General features: G+C 42.7%; 1 protein-coding gene across 2 annotated transcripts in view; it reads right to left on the bottom strand.

Annotated features, from left to right (window-relative positions):
* Positions 1-5,665: 5,665 nt before the first annotated feature.
* Positions 5,666-19,336, bottom strand: part of NAT8L (N-acetyltransferase 8 like) — a 76,575-nt gene continuing 62,904 nt past the window's right edge. For both annotated transcript variants that reach the window (XM_053306980.1, XM_053306979.1), the window contains one exon: positions 5,666-8,897. In XM_053306980.1, the coding sequence (XP_053162955.1) occupies positions 8,530-8,897 (368 nt within the window). In that variant the 3' untranslated portion in view covers positions 5,666-8,529. The remainder of the gene's footprint in view (positions 8,898-19,336) is intronic.

The raw sequence follows: 19,336 nt of genomic DNA, 5'->3' as shown, positions 1-19,336 counted from the left end.
TTGTTATAAGGTCCTGTGTTGATGGGGAAGTGGTAACAGGGACAGGTAGTGGATGCTGCTGAGAGGCTGTACAACCCTGAGAGGCGGGGTGATGCTCACTCTCCATAGACTGCCACAGATATGTGGTGTGTATGTTCCTAAGGTAAGAGAGATGGTCTTCGTAGGCATGCTGCTACAGGACTCCTAAACACAAACTGATCTCCTGTACCTGCTAGACTGCCACTCCTGACTGGTCATTCAATGTAGTGGTCAAAGTCCAGTTAAAAATTTAAACTGATAGTTGGATGATTGTATGTAAAATGTTTCTGGACAAAAAAACACACAAACATTTATAGCACACAAACATTTATAACGCAAACTATTATACTTAAGAAGTATAATAGAGACATTTCTGAATTAGTTTAACTAAATTTGCCTTTTGAAGGAGTGGGAGCAGGTTATACCAGTTACTGGATGTGCCATCTACTGGATGAGCCAAGGTAGGGATTGCTTTCAAAGCTGATTTGTGCCCCAAGATCATCTGTAACATGGTGTTTTACATCAGTTTGTTTATTAATTATTGGTGCCTACACTTCAACAATGACTCACACAAATGAAATGAAAGCCTCAGTGGTTTACACCATAAAAGGATTTTCACTCCAGAACAAATTATTGTCCTTGGAGATTTTACTATTTATATGAGCATGCTGACATGTGAGCATTGTAGCTTCAGTATCCAATAGCCATTTTTTTCCATGTATGCTGAGATGGAGCTCACTATCACTAACATTGATTTTAAGCAGGCCGACAAATAAAAAACAGCATAGAAGTCTCCTATGCCAAAAGAGTGGCATATGGCAAATTACACAATTGTGTGTGGTCTAGGACAGTGTTTCTCAACCACCGGTCCCTGGACCGCTGCCGGTCCCCGAAGGGTTGAGTGCCGGTCCCTGACTGGGAGTCAACCCCCCCCCCCACAACTGAAATCAAGGCACTCACTTCCTCAATTTTGCACATGGCATGGAAGAGGAAGAGTATCACGGAGGCATGGGACCCTTCTTGTGCCTTGCCTCCACGTGCTGCTGAGATCTTCCTACAGCTATCTTATTCCCTATCTTTACAGCTTCAAACTGTATGCGGTGCGGGGGCATGGAGGAAAAAGTATGGCAGTGGGTGCCACTACAAGGGCTACTGGTTCTTGCATGCTCATTGTTTGCAGCCAAAGGTTGGTTGATTGAAACCCAGCTGCCTGTTGTGGTTGAGGCGTCTTGAGAGGAAACGCTGTTTCCCTCTTGCATAAGTGGGGCTTGCTTGTATGTTGTTTTCATTGGCCCCATGTAGCTTTTGAATTTTTCTAATGGCCCAACATCCCCTCTCCATTGAGTAATCACAAGCACCTCCACTCCAGACATACTGGAGACAAATTTGTTCACCCAGGCTTTTAAATTCAGGGGTTCTCAACCTTGGGTACCCAGACGTTGGTGGACTTCTACTCCCATAATCCCCAGCCATAATGGCCAAATGCCATTGTTGTTGGGGGTTATGGGAGTTTAACTGAGGGACCCAAGGTTAAGAACCCCTAATATTCCATGTTTGCAAAAGATTCCAAATTTAATTATTTCAATGCTTATATTATTTTCATTCTAAACTGCCCAGAGATGCAAGTTTTGGGCAGTATAGAAGTCTGATAGATAGATAGACAGACAGACTTGAAACCCCTTTACTAACTGCTGGTCCGGGAAACTGCGCATGAAGAATGTAGCGGTCCTTGAAACTCTGCACGAAGAATTTAGCGGTCCTTGACTCCAAAAAGTTTGAGAAACACTGGTCTAGGACATATGTTCCACCCACTCTTTGAAAAAAGTTGAATGTTGGTCTGTTGGCTTGTGAGAAGTACTATGTAATTTGGTGGTTCTCATCAAAGTGTGTTGGCAGCAGAGAAGTGGGGTGGAATTTTTCCAAAACAGACAACTTTGGTGGCGGCGGGGTGGGGGGATTCCTATACTTATTTTTCCATGGAAAATTTTAAATTTATAAAATGTGTACTTGGTTACTTGAAAAATTACTTGAAAAATATACAGTGAGGGGGGGAATCATAAGGTGGCTGTGGTTTTTTTTGTTTTGTTTTTACTGTATAGCTAGGTCAAATAACATGCCAAATAAGATAATAATCTATTTAGGGCAACAGGAAAATTTGTATAGTAATTTTTTGAGGGGGGAAATTAAGCAGATTATATGCAAATAAGAGGGAATTTTGCATATTCAAATTCAGAAAACTAACATATCTGGTTGTCAGGTAGCTGAAGTCATCACAAAAGGCTGATATTGGTGCCTTGAAAGACCCACTGTATATAAGCAAACTTGGATCAATTATTGGGGATTCCTTTAGCAAAAGTTAAAGAAAATTCCACTTAGTAGAAACTCAGAGATGTGTCATACAACATGGCAGTCACAGTTCCAGCTTTTCAAACATAGACACTTCTGGACTGATTAAATCAGAACTCTGCAGTAAACAAGCTATTGAAGACAAGTCACACTGCCCCTAAATTTCAGATAATGTGACAAGATCATGTGTCAAAGAAGGCAAACTATCATCAGGCCAAACAATACTGCAAAGCTGTCTAAGGTGGGAACAGAACACATAGCAGCTGACAAGCATGGCATGCCAAACCTTTAAGAAGGTTGTACTATGAATGGCCCAAACTCTGTGCTTCAGCTCCCATTCTCATAGCAGATGGTAATCAGAAGTTTATAAAGAAAGGTGACAACCTCGCTCAATAAGCAGAACATCATCAATTGTTGATCTACTGTGTTCAACAATAAACCTGCAGCTAACACAACAAAGCTGCAGATGACACAAAGCTGGTGTCTTTCTATTTCATCAATATAAAAGAATATCTATCTGCAATAACCATTTTATAGTTTATAGAAGAAAAAAATGTTGCACAGATAACCCTTAACAGATTCATATATCCTTTAGTCAATTCTGTACTGAGAACCACAATGTAGTTTCTAAACTGGTCATCACACTGTAAACACAATTAAGAATATGATCATATCAAGAAAATGATTCTGTGAACAGACTAAAGACCTGTATGGTATTTGTACACATGACAAAAGCCTTTGGAACTGTGAATTGGTAAAAGTTATGGAAATTTATCCACAAATTTGACAAATTCCAGCAGAGATGAATACTGTTATTTACTCATTTAATAATATCATGATAGCTAGGGTACTGGAATGTGGTGATTTCTCAGGAATTTTCCCTGTCAACAATGGTATATTAAGAGAAGTTACCTAACGACCACATTCAGACATAACCCCAAACCGGAGGCAAATGTGCCAGAGGTTCAGGTTTGTTGTCTGATTGCGTGAAACCGCAGTTTTGTCGTCCTCGGTTTCCAACCACAAACATGGATTTGATTTAGAAGATACCTTTGGTTTGTAGTGAGTTTCACAGCTGAAACCTCAGGTTCCAAAGGCCCATTGTTTTGTTCAAATTCTGCAGCTGCCATGAACTGGGTTTTGTGCTGTGGCTTCTTCTGAAACCATAGAGAGTAGCCCAGAAATGTGCTGCCTCTTTGGCAGCTGGGCTTCTCACTGACCATCTCTCTGAGCTGTTGCCTTGCCCTCTGCGCTGCATTACTCCTGCTGTTGCTTGGCAATAAAGATACCACTTCCCTAGCATTTATCCATTTAAAGGGAAAGAACACAGTGGAGAAACACCACATTCTCCAGCCTGTGTTATTGGCCCCCCTTGTCCATCGACACAAAAAGGATGGGATGACAAGACAAGCACAACAGGAAAGGTCTCCAGCAATTGAGAGCTGCAGAAATATGTGCACAAATACTTGAAGCCCTACCAACAGCAGAAATTGAACAACTAGATTGTTTCCCCAACAAAGGGCACACGTGCCAGGCCATTGGGGGGAGTGAAACAACAGCACTTAGCAGAAATACCAATGAGCCGACCCCATGCAATAACCTGTGGAAACCCCGGCTATGGCAACCTTGCTGTGGTCCCGTCATATAAAGAAAGAGACAACATGTAGCCCCACAAACCTGATGTCTGTCTCTGTCTATTGGCTTGGATGTCTGTCTCTGTCCATTGGAACAACCTGCAACACACACCTTAGAGCATTGCCAGGCATACGCAGGACCTTTCCTTGGAATGAACATACAAAACGTTTTGACAGCTTCCATCTGGGGAAGGGGAAGGGCCACATACACAAAGAAACCTTTCATTAATATTACAACCTTATTTAGCATGGCTGCTCAGCAAGGCATCCTTTCAAAGGCATTGCATGTGCTTTCTGGTTGGGCAGCAAGGCATTGATTTCCCTGGATGCCTGGGCAGTGTCTGTATTTTGAAGGTTCCCATGGATAGTACTGCTCCCTCCAAGTGTATAGAGGGGTGCCTTCAACTCTGTATGTAAATATCTCCCCGGCTTGGAGGTACCCCAGACTAGTGCAGTATCATGCATACAGGCAAAGGAAATCTGACATGAACGGGATAATCCAAAATTTGGATTAAAAGAAAGCTCCAGGTTTTTTCAGTGATTCTGTTCTAATTTTTGTACCAGTTTACAGGGGAAGGGCGGGGACCAGCACCTTCCCCTGGGTGCAAGCATGCAGTCTCGGCCATACCTCATGAGCAGGACTGTACAACGGAACAAAACGGGTGTGCTCAAAAGCCCTGTGTGATGATAAAACATGCAATAGATGTACGTTCCCTTCTCCCAAGGACAGCTCTCTCATGAAAGTGCCTGGCCAGTTGCTGGAGCCATGCAAGCCCTAAGGAAGGGTACCCCAGCAACACCTTTCCCAGTCCCGGTGACTGCTGCGAACTCCTCCTTCAACAGTCTAGTCTCCCCGCAACACATATCCATGAGAATTTTTGCCCTGCATTACCACCTGGCTTGCCAGGGATTGCTTAAACCCACAGGTGCCCTGCCCCAGGATGCCCTGTGGTGGCGGATTTACATAGGCTGCAATGCTGGTCCCAGATTGGCCCATTTGGCTGTGGATGTAGGATCCATCCCTGGTCTTTCCCAACTCTGCCCACCCACAATGGCTCTGCCCACCCACCCACAACTCTGCCCACCCACAAAGACACAGGAAGCAGACTGGACCTTGGAAGTCTGGAAAAGTTGAGTGGAGAGCGGAAGGTATGGAGTATGAGTTCTATTATTAACCAGAGATACCCAGAGCTCCACATCAGTGGGGCTCCCTATAGTTGGATAACCTACCTCATGGGAGTGCAGTCCAATTAAGACCCGAAGCATATGGTGCCTCTGGTTCTCCCCAGTGGACTGGCCCTCTCATGAAGGCTAATCCCTGAACAGCAAGCTGATATGGGGGTAGGAGCGTGTTGGGGACTGTTTGAAGAGTAACATATGTAGACTTTATAGAAAAAAGAGAGCGCGTCCAGTACTGTGAACTTCATCCTTCACACTAATACTCATGTTTGTCATATATGCAACTGCTAGTCTAAGACTGGACTTATTTCTCTTGCAAGAAGCCATAAAAACTGAGTAAGAATTTAAGATGATAATGGCTGTACTGGGGAGAGCTATTTGTTTGGAGTGATGGCATGAGCCACATCACACAAACTTTGTTAAATATAAACTTAAGATAGTTGTGTCCATTCACTTATTATACAAATCATACACATACAAATCACACATCAGGGAGCTGTGATTTACTGCTGCTTCATGTTTACATACATTTAGTATCAAATCTGAATTTGCTGCCTTCCCCCGACCAGTCCCCAGCATAATATTAGGGTATTTCTATCCAAAATGATAAGTTTGTCTCTCAGTTCTCAATGCCTTCTTTGACACTGAAAGTAACACTACCTTCATTATGATCTACTCTGTCCCTTGTATAGATTTCTATCTAGGGATTACTGTATACCATTAGTCTTCTTCACTCTATACTCATGGTCAGCAGGGTACGGGAATACAGAGTGTGTTGGTATTAGGGTGGTGAAACTTGCCAGAGTGCTCCTGTTGGCATTGTAAGCATGTAGAGCATATATATGGTTACATAACACCAGAAGAGGGTGTCTCTCATATGCTTCTGTGGTGGAACTTTCTTTTTCTTTTCTTTTCTTTTTTCTTTCATTCTTTTTTTGGGGTGGGGTGGGGTGGCTTTTCACAAAGATATGAAAATTGAAAACTTTAAGGTACAGGAATCAAAACCAGCCACATTCTTAAAGTGCCTCAATAAAATTTCGGTTTAGACTTTGTCCCCTGCTGCCCCCCAATAATTTAGACTACATAATATTTTGATTCTTCAGAAATCATTTAGTGCAGTGACAACACAGAAACAAAAAAAAATTAAAAGGCACAAGCAGTTATTTTCTTTCACTTTTTCCTAACACTTTATAATATTATTCTGTGTTATGCAGTTTAATGAAATTACTGAAAACAGCTAGAAAATATTATACCAATTTCTGTACACTATACACCTCTGTCCTATACCTTCCCACAATACATATTTCAGCTTTAGGAGAAATGTACAGCATAGAAATATTTAAAAAATACATTCCACATCCACACACACACTCAATTCTAACAGGTACATTCTGGAAATCAAATTCAATCCATATTACTGATCAATTTGTTTTATTGCTGGAACACCATTGGATGCTCCCATTTTAGGGATGGCAATGTCTGTGGCAGGAAGAATACCAGCAGACAAGGCATCTACCTGTTCAAAAGATGACATATTTTGGCTTTTTTGCACCTACTCTTTTCTTTTGGTTGTGATCTTATCACAGGCATGGAGACAGCAATTGCTCCTCTTTCCACGTGCTAGGACTATCAGTGGAATTTCTCTTCCACAGAAGTTATTCTCTCTTCCTTCATTCTAAGGAAGGAAGAGATGCTGGCTCTGAAGACACAGATCAGGGGGGTTTCAGTACCCTTCAAGTGGGTTTAGAGGAATACTGAGGGCACTGTTGCGATTAATCCTGGTCCTTGCATCAGACTCTATTGGTTTTGTTACAGAACAGATTGTTTCTGTAAATCAACGACCAGATACCAAATTCTTGCCCTTGGACTATTGAATTTTAGCAACACTAAGCTGGAATAGAAGAAATTTGGTTTGATTACCACCAAATACTGTATATGAGTGTTCCCAACCTGATGAAAAGGTCACCCTTTTATTTGACTTCATCACTCACCTTCTCTCTGAAGTGTTACCCCTCCAAGTAACATCTACTAAACTACATGCAAAATTGCTATTTCTTTAAATACGTTATAAAACTGGTATTTGAAGCCAGAAGAAGCTATAATCTTGATTATTTTTTGTGGCTGGCAATGTACATCCTAAGTACAGACACATGCCAAATCTGTGTTGCATTGCTGTTTGCATTGTACTGTACAATTAGCAAATTTGACATCATTAAAGCAGCAGTTACTTTTTGTGGCAGGCTGTCTATATTTATCCCACTAGCGAGTGATTAAAAATAGCATCTTTGTTTCCCCTGCCGCCTTCAGCCAAACTTGCAACTTCAGTTATCTGTCTTTTGCATATTGCTTTTCTGAAGCATTTAGATTTGGTGCACATATTAGCATACAAGTGTGTTGCCATAGAAACTGAAGCCTCCGTTGTCTCTCAGTGAAACCAGTCAGCAAAAGCTAGAGCTTGAATTTAAAAAGCAAAAATAATAAACAAACTAAAATTATACATGAAAGTAAAATTAAATCAAAATAAATTCTGCTGCATGTACAGGCATCTGGCACAGAATTGCAGGTTATAAATACATCAGCGCATATGATATTTCAGTAATTTACATATGTTACACTAGGCTCAGGATTCAAAATGCTTCAAGTCTATCTGCTGGCTTGGGAAGAAAATAGGGATAAAAGAATAAGTCATAGTTATCGGATGCACAAGATTCTTTTAGACAGTTGGCAGAATGAGGTACATCCAAAAAGTGCAAGATCAGAGCCTACTTGGCAGTGCCATGTGTTTGAAAGCATGCAAACACTTTCTCTTCATGCATCATAGCAAGCAGGTTTTTCACATCTTCTTTCAGTATTATTAACCAATATGTCATAGTAAAATGAATGCATACTTGTCCATGAAATACTGAGAAATGCATTCAAGTAAAATTTCTCCACTTAGCTGTATCCCGAAGTTTATCACTACACCTTTTGAAATTTCAGGGAAGGGGGTAGACTATTTACACACACCAGACAAGCAGCACTGTTATGTATTTAAAGTCTCTGTGCTTATGTAGGTAACCTGGGCAAGAGAAGACTGAGGGGGTGGGTGGGAGAGAATCCATCTTGACCCCCTTGGTCACTGAACAAATGTATGCATTAAGGACAGCCAACAGGACCTCCAGCATTAGCACCATCACTCTACAAGCATGTCAGAAACGAATGACCCTTTGTTTGTACAAGAAATCTGTACAAAGCAAATGAACTCAATGAAATGAAGGAACATAAAAATAAAATGTAATCTGCAAATAAACAATGACAAAACTCCCACAAAACACTGATTTAGGGGGAGGAACAAAATTAAGTTGAGGCCTTTTTATTCTTCGCGCAGCTGCAGGCAGTAGCGGTGGTAGCGAAGCTGGAAAAACATTCGCTCTAGCATAGAATGTGTCATCCCAGGCAGAGTGTAGTGTTCAACAACACCCACATGCTTGAATCCTAAAGACTCATATAATTTGTGGGCTGCCACTTTCACTGCTGTAGTTCCTAGTACAATGGATGAATAATTATTGACCATCGCAAACTCCAGCACCTTGCGACCCAAAGCTTTGGCAATCCCTTTACCACGGTATTTGGAGTCAACAGACATGCGACGCAGCTCCACTGTGTTGTCTTCCTCATTGCCTCTTGCGGCAACAATGCCCACCACATTGCCATTCAGAACTGCAACCCAGAAGCAGGAACCTGCAGGTACAAAACAACATGGGAATTGGAAAAGAAAAATATATGTATCTAGAATTTTTAATGTGCCACCCTTATTTTTTTTAAGTGCAGCTTTGAACTTAGAAACCTGAGACAAGGTGAGGGATAGGAAACATGCAAGTAAGAAGGCATGAGAGTAAGAAAGTAAATGTAGTTCCTTCTTGAGGACATTTGTCAGATTGTACTGTTTATCATGATTCTTCAAGACTTTACAAGGCTTATCATAATTCTTCAAGGCTTTACAAGGCTTCTTGTAAAATTATTTCTATTTGGTTCTTATTCTTATCAATGGTTCTTAGTTTCATACGGTGTTAGTAAAATCATACTTGATTGATGGAGAAAACTGAATTGTGTTTTGCAACTCTCTGCATTTGAGAATGAACAGTTAGTAGATGTCTTTATTACTTTATTATTTGGTCTGATCACTCTAATGCAGTGCAGCTTCAGCTTTTTTCTAGCAAGGCCTCATGAAGTTTTTCATCCTGTAAAGTAGGTTCATGACTATATTGCTCAACACCCCAAGGGATGTTCCCATTTATAGTTGGGAAGCAGATGGGAGAAGGTTCCTGTGGCATGAGCCTCACAGTGCCAGTGACCTTTCCTGCCCTCCCCCTCAGTGAAAAGTCTCCATCCCCAGAGCCTCCTCCTGTGATGACCCAGGGGCCACTTGGAGGAAGGGTGATTGCTTATTTTTGAGTCAACCAGGTTTTGTTTATTGATACAGATTGAGCTCATATTCAAAACAACATAACCATGACTATCCGTTTCCCCAGTAGTCTTTCCCCCCAAATGTTAGCTTCCCCCCCCCCCAGCTCTCAGACTCTTACATTCCACAATATGGCTGACCATTCTCTAAATTCTACCTACAGAAGGCCTATTTGCCAAAGATGGGAGGAGGAAGAGTCAGCACTGAGAGACTCAGAGGTAGCTTCTCCTTGACAAATGGAAGGGAACATTGTGGCAACAGCTTCTCCTCCTTTTCCATTCCTGCCAACATGTCCCTATTTTCCCATTCACATGAATGGGAAAATAGGGACAGGTTGGCAGGTATGCTTTTCCCACCCCTGAGGACAAGGAGGAACGGCTTCTAACCCCAACATGTCTTGCACTCCCAATCACCAGTAAGGAGACAGGTCAGGTGCAGTCACCTGCCTCCTGATGCCAGTGATTATTCATCCTCCCCATTCAGGTAAAATATGTGTGTGTGTGTGCCAGAGATGGGAGCACTGGGGCGGGGGGGGGGACGACACCCTGGGAGGGCCAGTACATGGCTTCCCTTCAGCTCCCACCCACCCAGTATTGCCCCTGCCACATAGGTTTAAATAGTTGCTTCCCACTGGGTGTTATTAGATTATTTATTCATCCAAAAAAGTGTGATCCACATAAAACTTGAGGGCTAATATCTGTTCTGCAGATTTTCTGTGCTATACAAGGTGTAGTAAAGAATCTGTGAGCAGAAGATACATGGTGTAGAAAACGTGTCGTCTTTTGTAGCGATGTGGACCGGACAGGCCTGTGAGGCACTCAGGAGGTCTTTCTGGGTTGGCCTCAGTGGTGGCAGAGGGGGCTTTAATCACCTTTTCTCCCTGTGGTAGCTCCTCTTTATGACTGGCCTCCATGGAACCCAGCCACTCCCTGGTGCTGCCTGCTCTCATCCCTGGCCAGGCCCTCATTAAATAGTACCTCACAGACCGGACATCCTGCCGCCATCTCTTCTTCCCACCCATTATTAAACAGGCCTTTGCTGGCCTCAGCCAGTGGCCTCACTATCATCCCAGCTCCCCTGCCCTCACCCCCAACCTCTGCCCCACTGCCAGCCAACTGACATCATTGGCCAGTGTCACTCTTCGCCCCACCCGTCCATAGCTGTGTTCCCAGTTGCGGCTCGGCATCTAGGGCTGTTTCATCCTCACCTTGCTGTCGCCTCCTGCAGCCGGGTAAGAGGTGAGGGCTTGGCATCCACGGTGTATAATGGCTATACAGCGCCAAACTGATTTAAGCAGGGTCCCAAATTTTTTCATCAATGAAAGTCTTACATATTTACCCTAACCCTGTCGTCATATCTTACTCAACGGAAGTCCCAAAACATAGAAGGCATTCATCTTGGCACATTGCCATGCCCTCCCTTCAGCTGTGCTAGAAGGCATTTTCAAAAAGATCCCACTCACAGAACGACAATGCCCCTGCGGCTCTGGGCAGATTGAAATAACTGAGCATGTCCCACTTCACGGTTTGTATTACAGAGACATTCACTCTTCCTTTATCCATCCATTGCTATGCAAGTATCCGGACGTTCGAGGCATATCTATGTCTCTATGCTGTTTTCTGACTCTAAGCCCATTATTACCTACAGCATTACCAGATTCTGTGCAGCAGCATCCAAAATCCATCGCATACTGGTAAGCAGTGGGACCAAGCAGCCCTAGTCTGACCTCCTGTTGGCTCTTGCGTGCTATAATGTGTTCATCCAATACAGCACACCAATACAGTTCCTCCCACTTTTTTGTGCTATAGCTTTGCATTCTTTATATATCTATATCTTTATATCTTTGCACTCTTTATATATAGTTATATAGTCTTGCTATATCACTTAGGCTTTTATGCAATTACGCCTTTTTATCTATCTATCTATTTAACACATTTGTCTACTGCCCAAAACTCAAGTCTCTGAGTGGTTTACAACAAAACAAGAAACACAACAGATAAAAAGATTAAAACATTACAACAATTAGAATTTAAAATGTTAAAACTATTAAAAACACAATTAAAACAATATCTAATTAAAAGCCTGGGTGAACAAATGCATCTTGACTGCCTTTTTAAAAGCTGTAAGAGATGGGGAGGCTCTTATTTCAGCAGAAAGTGTGTTCCAAAGCTTCGGGGCAGCAATGGAGAAGGCCCGTCCCTGGGTAGCTACCAGATGAGCCAGTGGCAACTCCAGGTGAACCTCTCCAGGTGATCTCAATGGGCAGTGTGGTTCATAGCATAGAAGGAGTTCTCTTAAATACCCAGGGCCCATGCTGTTTTTTGTGCCTTTTATCCCTTTTTATCATTTTTAAATGCTTTTTATACCTTTATGTCTTATGTATATGCCTTTTTATGTGTTTAAATGCTTTTTAATGTTTCCTTAGGCCTTTTAACAAATCATTATGCATTTTACTTTGTACTGTGTAATCACCTCCTGCTTTTTATGCTGGTCTATTACTGTAATAGATGATTGGTTGGTTGGTTGGGGCTGGTTGATTGGCTTGGCATCCAGACATCAACTCCCACCACACCAAGGACTGAAAGTTCTTCAATTATTAAAATATTTTTAACTTGGATAAAATTAAAAGGGGGGAAATAGAAATTTGCCCATGTGTTGATTTAGTTACACTATGCCTGTCAGTTATTGATGAAACCACACCACTGAAATCCTCTCCTATCAAATTTTCACTATCTAGATTCTATTCCAACATTTTAAAATTTTCAGCTGCCTCAAGTCCTGATTATCCATTGCAGAGGTCGGGGAGGGGCAATGATCTGGGCCTTCTAAGAAGTAAAGCCCCAATAGGCAGGTCCTTGCTCATTTTTATGAGTTCTTGTTGAAAGTTCAGACTGTTTTTCATGGCTCTCTTGGAGGCAATTAAAAAAACCCTGCGAATAATTTTTAAATAACTGGATGTTCCTTGCACTTAAAGGACTGATGGGGGCCAGATAAGCTGTCCCCCCCCCTTTTTTTTTTTTGCACCTACTTAAATTTTTAGGCTGGCTACTGGCCTGCTTGGAGGTGGGAGGGTGACTCCAGGTGCTTTGACTTAACACATAAAAGGTCAGTTGTGAAATCAGGCCCAGATTACAGTGAACACCCTAGCATTACATTTTCCACCCCACATTTTTACAGAGCTGATAGCACCCATCTTTCAGATGAGGGCAATTTTATTATTTTCTGTTGGATTTTGTTATATTTGAGCCCTATTTTAGCACACCCTGCCCTCACCTGCTGAGGGAAGGACTCCAAGTACAGTTCAAAGCAGAGACGGGCCGGGGAGCTTTTTGGGGAAAGCTTGAGTGTAGGTGCACACACAGCCTCCCCCTCTCCACCTTCCTTTTGACTACAAATTAGTTGAAAACAAAACAAGATTTCTGGCATTATTGCCTAGGAAGATGTGGGAAAGGATGTGTGTCCTTGGAAGCACTACCCTAGCACACATAATGAGCGATATCTTAAGTGTTTCTGAAATTCTAATTAAGAACACCATCATTCTAGCCAGGATGTTTGCTCAATTGTTACTTAACCTAGAGAGTGCATGACAACAGTCAGAGTCCACTACCATATAAAACCTCAATGTGGATAAGGAAAGACAACCTGCGAATCCACTGAATCAAACTCCTGGGAGTCCGAAAATAGATAAGACTGACCAACATATCAATCACTTTATGAATACTATAGCCCAATCAAGAGGTCCTTGGACCTTTCCTAGGACAGGACAGGACTTAGGATGGAAATTCCTAAATCCCTTTTGTTGCCAGAAAGATGTCCCCGAGGGCTGTGAGACCATCAGGGACATATACATAGCAACAAAAAGGGCTTTTGTGGAGAGAGGAAAGGAGCAAAAATCACATCATCAACATCCCCATGTACTGTACTATGAGGCAAGTCTTGAGCATAGAGAGTTTATTGGCTCCATATAAGGGTGGAGTTCTTGCTCCTCCCTCCTAAGCCTGCATAACATGTGGGCCATTAATTATATTAGACAGGCAAAAAAAAATCCCTTCCAGTTAACGAACAGAGTTAAGGCTATCTCATTTTTGCTCAGGCGCCACAAAATTGGGTGATGCCTTAACCGATGTGCCACATGATTAGTAATGATGTTGTGCAATGTCCCAAATTGTGCTTGCTTACAACTTGCCCTCCATGCACCTCACACTTTTCCTTGGCCTTCAAGGTCCAAATCAAGAAGGTGAGAATGGAGTGCCTGGAACCGGCAAAGATGCTCCACATTGCCCTGGTCCTGCACTGCTGTAAGAAGCAGCTGAGCCTTACTGCAGGGGTATTCAAACTTGGGCTGCCAGATGTTGTTAGACTACAACTCCCATCATCCCCAGTCATTGCCTTGCTATATTCTACAGAAAAACTCATTATGTTACATTCTCAGATTCATAGTAAGAAACTTGAATTCTCACATGCACCCAGCCTCCCTGCCTGGAGTACCATGTGACCCCTTCACGTGCGAGAACAGCGTACTTACTCTCCTCCTCTGGTGCTCTGTGCACCAGCTGAGGCTTTAAAAACAGAACTGAAAGAGGCCAGAGACTATAGAACAAACTAATAACCCTAGTTAACTCTAGTTCCTATAATCTATGGAACCATCATATTTAAGTTTTTAGCATCTTCTAAAAACTATAGTCCCTGACAGAAGAGAGGCAAGCCAGTGACAGAAGAGCTCCTGATAATCTTTCTCCCTGAGCCTGGGACAAGCTCTGGATGGTGCTGTCATCCAATCTTTACAGGGGTGTACCATAAAACCTCCTTTCTGTTGAGTCAAGATAAGGATTTTGAAGGGTGCTAGAAGATGGCCCCTTCCCAACTGCAGAACCTGTCCCACAAGCTAATGAAGTAAACAACAGATGATGAAGTAATGAAGTACTGGGAAGTGTCATCCTCCCAAGCACTTTGGCCATAGAACTCTGTGAGGAAAGTCTTGGTAAGGAGGACACTTCCCCTCTGTGTGTGCCCCCGCACTCTGTGTGTCCATTTCAAGATGGTGCTGGAAGAAGCAAAACCTCCTCATATTGTCCTGAAGAAAACTGCTACAGTATTCCTGACAGAAGCCTGTCCAGCCTCTGTTGAAAATCTCCAGGGCAGAAGAGCCCAGCACTCTGTAAGGCAGATTGTTCCACTGTTGAACAGCTCTTACAGTTAGGAAATTCATCCTAATGTCTAGCCTGAATCTGTCTCCTTGTAATTTCAATACATTGGTACCATTCCTACTCTCAAGAGCAACAGATAATGAGTGTACCCCTTCTTCTATGTGACAGCCATTCAAATATTTGAATAAGGCTATCCTATCTCCTCTTAGTCTTCTGTTCTGTAGGCTAAAGATATCAGCAACTGCAACTATTCATCTTCAGAATTGTTTCCTAAAACCCTCACCATCCTTTTTTGCCCTTCTCAGACCCCATTCCACTTTATCAATGCCCTTACTAACATTCAGGGCCCAGAAAGCAGTGGGCCATTGTGTGAAACTGTGGGCCACTGTGTGAAATGGCTGCCGTACATGCTCAAATAGCCTCTGCAAGGCCTGGAACAGCCTAGGGCCTCACAGAGGCCATTTGAGCATGCGCGGTGGCCATTTTGTTTTCAGCAGCCATTAAAAAAATTTTTTTTAATTTAAAAAAATGGCACCCCCTTCAAGTGGCGCCCAGGGCATGTGCCCTACCTGCCCCACCCTAGATACATCCCTGCACCAGATTCCAAGTGAGATCTGACCAGCACAGAACAGAGTGGAAATATTTCTTGTAATCTGGACTCTCTGCCTGTTGTAATGCAGTCCAAGATTGTGTTAAGTAGAGATGTGCCAACATGCAATTCAGCATCCAGACGTGCCCTCTCTCCCTCTCTCTCTCTCTCCCCCTCTCTCTCTCTCTCTCTCTCTCTCTCACACACACACACACACACACACACCAGTCCCTGAAGCTTGTGCAGGTGACATAGGGCACTTCCAGAGCATTAGTGGATTCTCAAAATTCTCATTAGTGAAGCATCAGTGAATTCTCAAAAACACCCAAGGCTGTGAAGCCAGAGTGGTAGTGGGGAAGCTTTTCCTTTTGCAGGTACATCTTCCTGGATGCCAGCCACTATGCCCACAGCATTCTAATGCTCTACTAAATGAGTAACTCTATACAAAAAAGATATAATATTAATCTGTTCTTCACAAATCCATGCTGGCTTCTAGTAATCACCAGATTCTTTTCTAAGTGCTCAAGAGCAGCTTCATAATCTCTTCTAGGATCTTGCTAAGTACTGACATCAAACTGACCAGACCGTAGTTTCCAAGATCCTCCTCTCCCCGTTTTTTGAAGACACAAACAAGATTTGCTTATCTCTTCCATTTGTTCTTCCACAGCACCTCACCAATTCAACATTTGGCCTTTTAGCACCTCACCTGTTCTCCAGGAATTTTCAAAGGTTACAGGCTGTGCCTCTAAGATCACCTCTGCGCCTCTAAGATCACCTCTGCAAAAGTCCTTACAAAACAAATCCTATGAGGAAAGTTTGAAGAACTGGTTATGTCTGGCCCAAAGAATGGAAGACTGAGTGGGGACATGAGAGCACACTTCAAATATCTGAAGGGCTGTCACATAAAAGTGAGCAAAGACTTGTTCTCTTCTGCCTCAGAGGGCAGGATTAGATCCAATGGCCTTAAGTTACAAGAGAATAGATTACAGCTGAACATTAGAACAATTGAGCAATGGAACTGACCTCTACATGTTAATATTATTTCTATGTTAAATTGTACAGGAAATATTTCTGGTAATAATGGGGAAAATAAATTAATACCAATGCTGGCCCAACACATTTTTCAGCCTTAACTGGAGTTCCAAATAGTGCCCTCCCCTTTTCTTTTTCTTTGTATTAAGATCATATCCTCAGTTCCTTCAAATCTCTCCACATCCTTTTCTACCAAATAACCCCCCCCCCTTTTTCCCCTTCACTACGTTGTGATCTTATGCATATTAACCAATACGTAATTCCCATTTAATTCACTGCGGTTTACTTCTAAATAGACATGCATCACATTGTGTATATCCTCTCTTTCAGGCACACCCTAGCCAGCCAGCCAGATTGCACATACCTTCCACTCACCCACATGCAACACACCAGGCCAGGGTTGTAGTCAGGAGCTGCTAACATTGGACAGCTACTGAAGGTCCAGGGCCCTCAGAAGGACCCACTACTGATCTCTGAGACCACTCTGGGCTCATTCCCTCCATGTGATAATAATGAAATCACCAAAAGGGTGATTATGTGGAACCACCACACCAGTAGTCTTGGGAATCCAGGGAATATCAGGTAGGATGCGGTCAAGGGAGGGCAATTTGCTGAGACCCCCTGGAACCAGCTCTGACTCAGGAAGGAAAATATGGAGAGGTGAAAGAGCCAGACATTAGCGAGAAAGGACTTTACAAGTTGGATGCTCTTTGTGAGCCTTCTTTCCTCTCTGGAATCCCTGTGTTTCCCTGTCTGCACTCTACACAGGCAGTGAAATACTTCCTGGGGAAGAAGAGGTAGAAATAATTAGGAAAAAGATTTTGGCAATATTTCAATTTTCAAATTGCAGAAGAATTTATCATGTTTGGTAAACAAGTTAAGGATGAGTACCCTGGGCATCCAGTGAGTTTGGCCTCATAACTCATATGAATTGAACAACCCCAGTCTAATTTGTTAGAAATGTTGTCTTGGTCAGGGAGTTGGAATAGTTGACCTTTGAAATTCTGTCCAGTCATACAATTTTATGACTCCAGAGTCAACTTCTGTACTGATTCATATAAATAAAAAAATTAGAGCCCTTAAGACCCCTTCAAATTTTCTTCTGTACTTGTGAAGGCCTCCTGTTGTCAACTAATAATTACTCCTTCTATTATGTTCTTCTATCCCTGTTGCTTCCTTATTTTCTGATTGCCAATAACATAGATGAACATGCGAGGAAGAGCAAACCAAAGGTCTTTAGCCTGCAAGATGGGAGACCACATGTGAGCACTGTAAGATATTCCCCTTAGGGGATGGGGCCGCTCTGGGAAGAGCACCTGCCTGCCTGCATGCAGAAGGTTCCAAGTTCCCTCCCTGGCATCTCCAAGATAGGGTTGAGAGAGACTCCTGCCTGCAATCTTGGAGAAGCCGCCGCCAATCTGTAAAGATGGACAGCTAGATGGACCAATGGTCCGACTCGGTATATGGCAGCTGCCTATGTTCCTGTGTTTCTATAGATGACACAAGTCTACAGTTCCCAGAAACCACTTGCTGTTTCACCAGCAGGGTCTGAGCCTCTCCTCACCTAAGATCTGCCACTGAAAAGAGGAACCATTCTCTCTGTGAACAGAAGGAAAGCATCAAGTGGCAACTTATCACCACTGCCTTCCCCTCCTGCTATTGCTTAACAAGCTGGGCTTGAGTCTTTTCCTTACATAGCTGGCTATATTTTTAATGTGGGATGAGAGGGTTTTGTCTTTTTTTCTTTCTTTTTTGGTTCGGTTTTCCTTTGTGAAGTAGTGTTATGAAAGTCCTGCATTTTGAGAGAGGGAGAATAATAAGAAACTTTCCAAATCCTTTTCAAAGGTAAACTGCAGTGCAACTGCCCAATTTTGAGGTATTGGGAACCAGATATGCGTGCACATTCTGCTTTAGCTCTGCCATAAATCATCTATTGCCTCAAGATATTTTCAAGGGCCAAGCAGAACTTGCCACAGTGATCCATGCCCTTGTCACTTCTGAGAAGACTACTGTGACATGCTTTATGTGGGGCTGCCCTTGAAGACCCACCAGAAATTATAGCTGGTGCAAAATACAGCAGCAAGGGTTCTGGCAGGGGGCAGACAATGAGTCCATATCACTCTGCTGCTGCTCCAACTATACTGGTTGCCAGTATTTTTTTCAGCTGCCATTCAAGCTGCTGTTTTTGTCCTTTAAAGCTCTTAATGGCTTAGGGTCTGTGAGATCTTCCAGAGAGGCTCTCCTATGTGTCCCATCACCTTCTAAAGCACAACTGTCAGGCGAGCCTTCTCAGTAGTGGCTCTGGAATTCTCTGTCCTTTGATCTTAAGCATGTCCCCTCCCTGTTTAATTTTAAATGAAAGTTGAAGACCTTTTTATTCCAGCAAGCCTTCCCCTGATTTTATACATAATTCTTGTTGACTGCCTTGTTTTAATTACTACTTTTTATCCTGTACTCTTATGATTTTTTGAGGTTGTGTTGTATTGCATATTTCTTTTGTAAGCCACCATGAATTCATTCATGAAGAATGGTGGCATATACATCTTTTAAACAAACTCTTTCACTCCAAGCTATGTTTAAAAGTGCATCAAATTTTATGAGCACCTATGAGAACAATATGTTGTGAATTATTATATGCACAGTCTCACCAGATCACATAATATGCAGTACTTGATATGCATGAATAAAAACTAGTGTACTGGGTGGTGGCTTTGCAGCTTCTAGATCTCTTGATCTAGTGAATTGAACCAGGCCCTTCTCTGAGCACTTGGAGGTGGGTAAATGTCATCACCTTGAAGTCTAGGACAGGAAAGAATATCTGGTGTTGGGCACATTGCAATAAATGGCTGGGAGATGGCATTCATCCCCTCACTTCTGAGGACCAAACTTCACCACACAGGTGATCCATGATGAGATCTCCCAACTTTTTAACTTCAAAGTAGCTGCA

This window comes from Hemicordylus capensis, chromosome 3 (assembly GCF_027244095.1).
Source record: "Hemicordylus capensis ecotype Gifberg chromosome 3, rHemCap1.1.pri, whole genome shotgun sequence".
NCBI lineage: Eukaryota > Metazoa > Chordata > Lepidosauria > Squamata > Cordylidae > Hemicordylus > Hemicordylus capensis.
The sequence above is the reverse complement of the archived record's forward strand: the minus strand, read 5'-3'. Positions and strand labels throughout refer to the sequence as shown.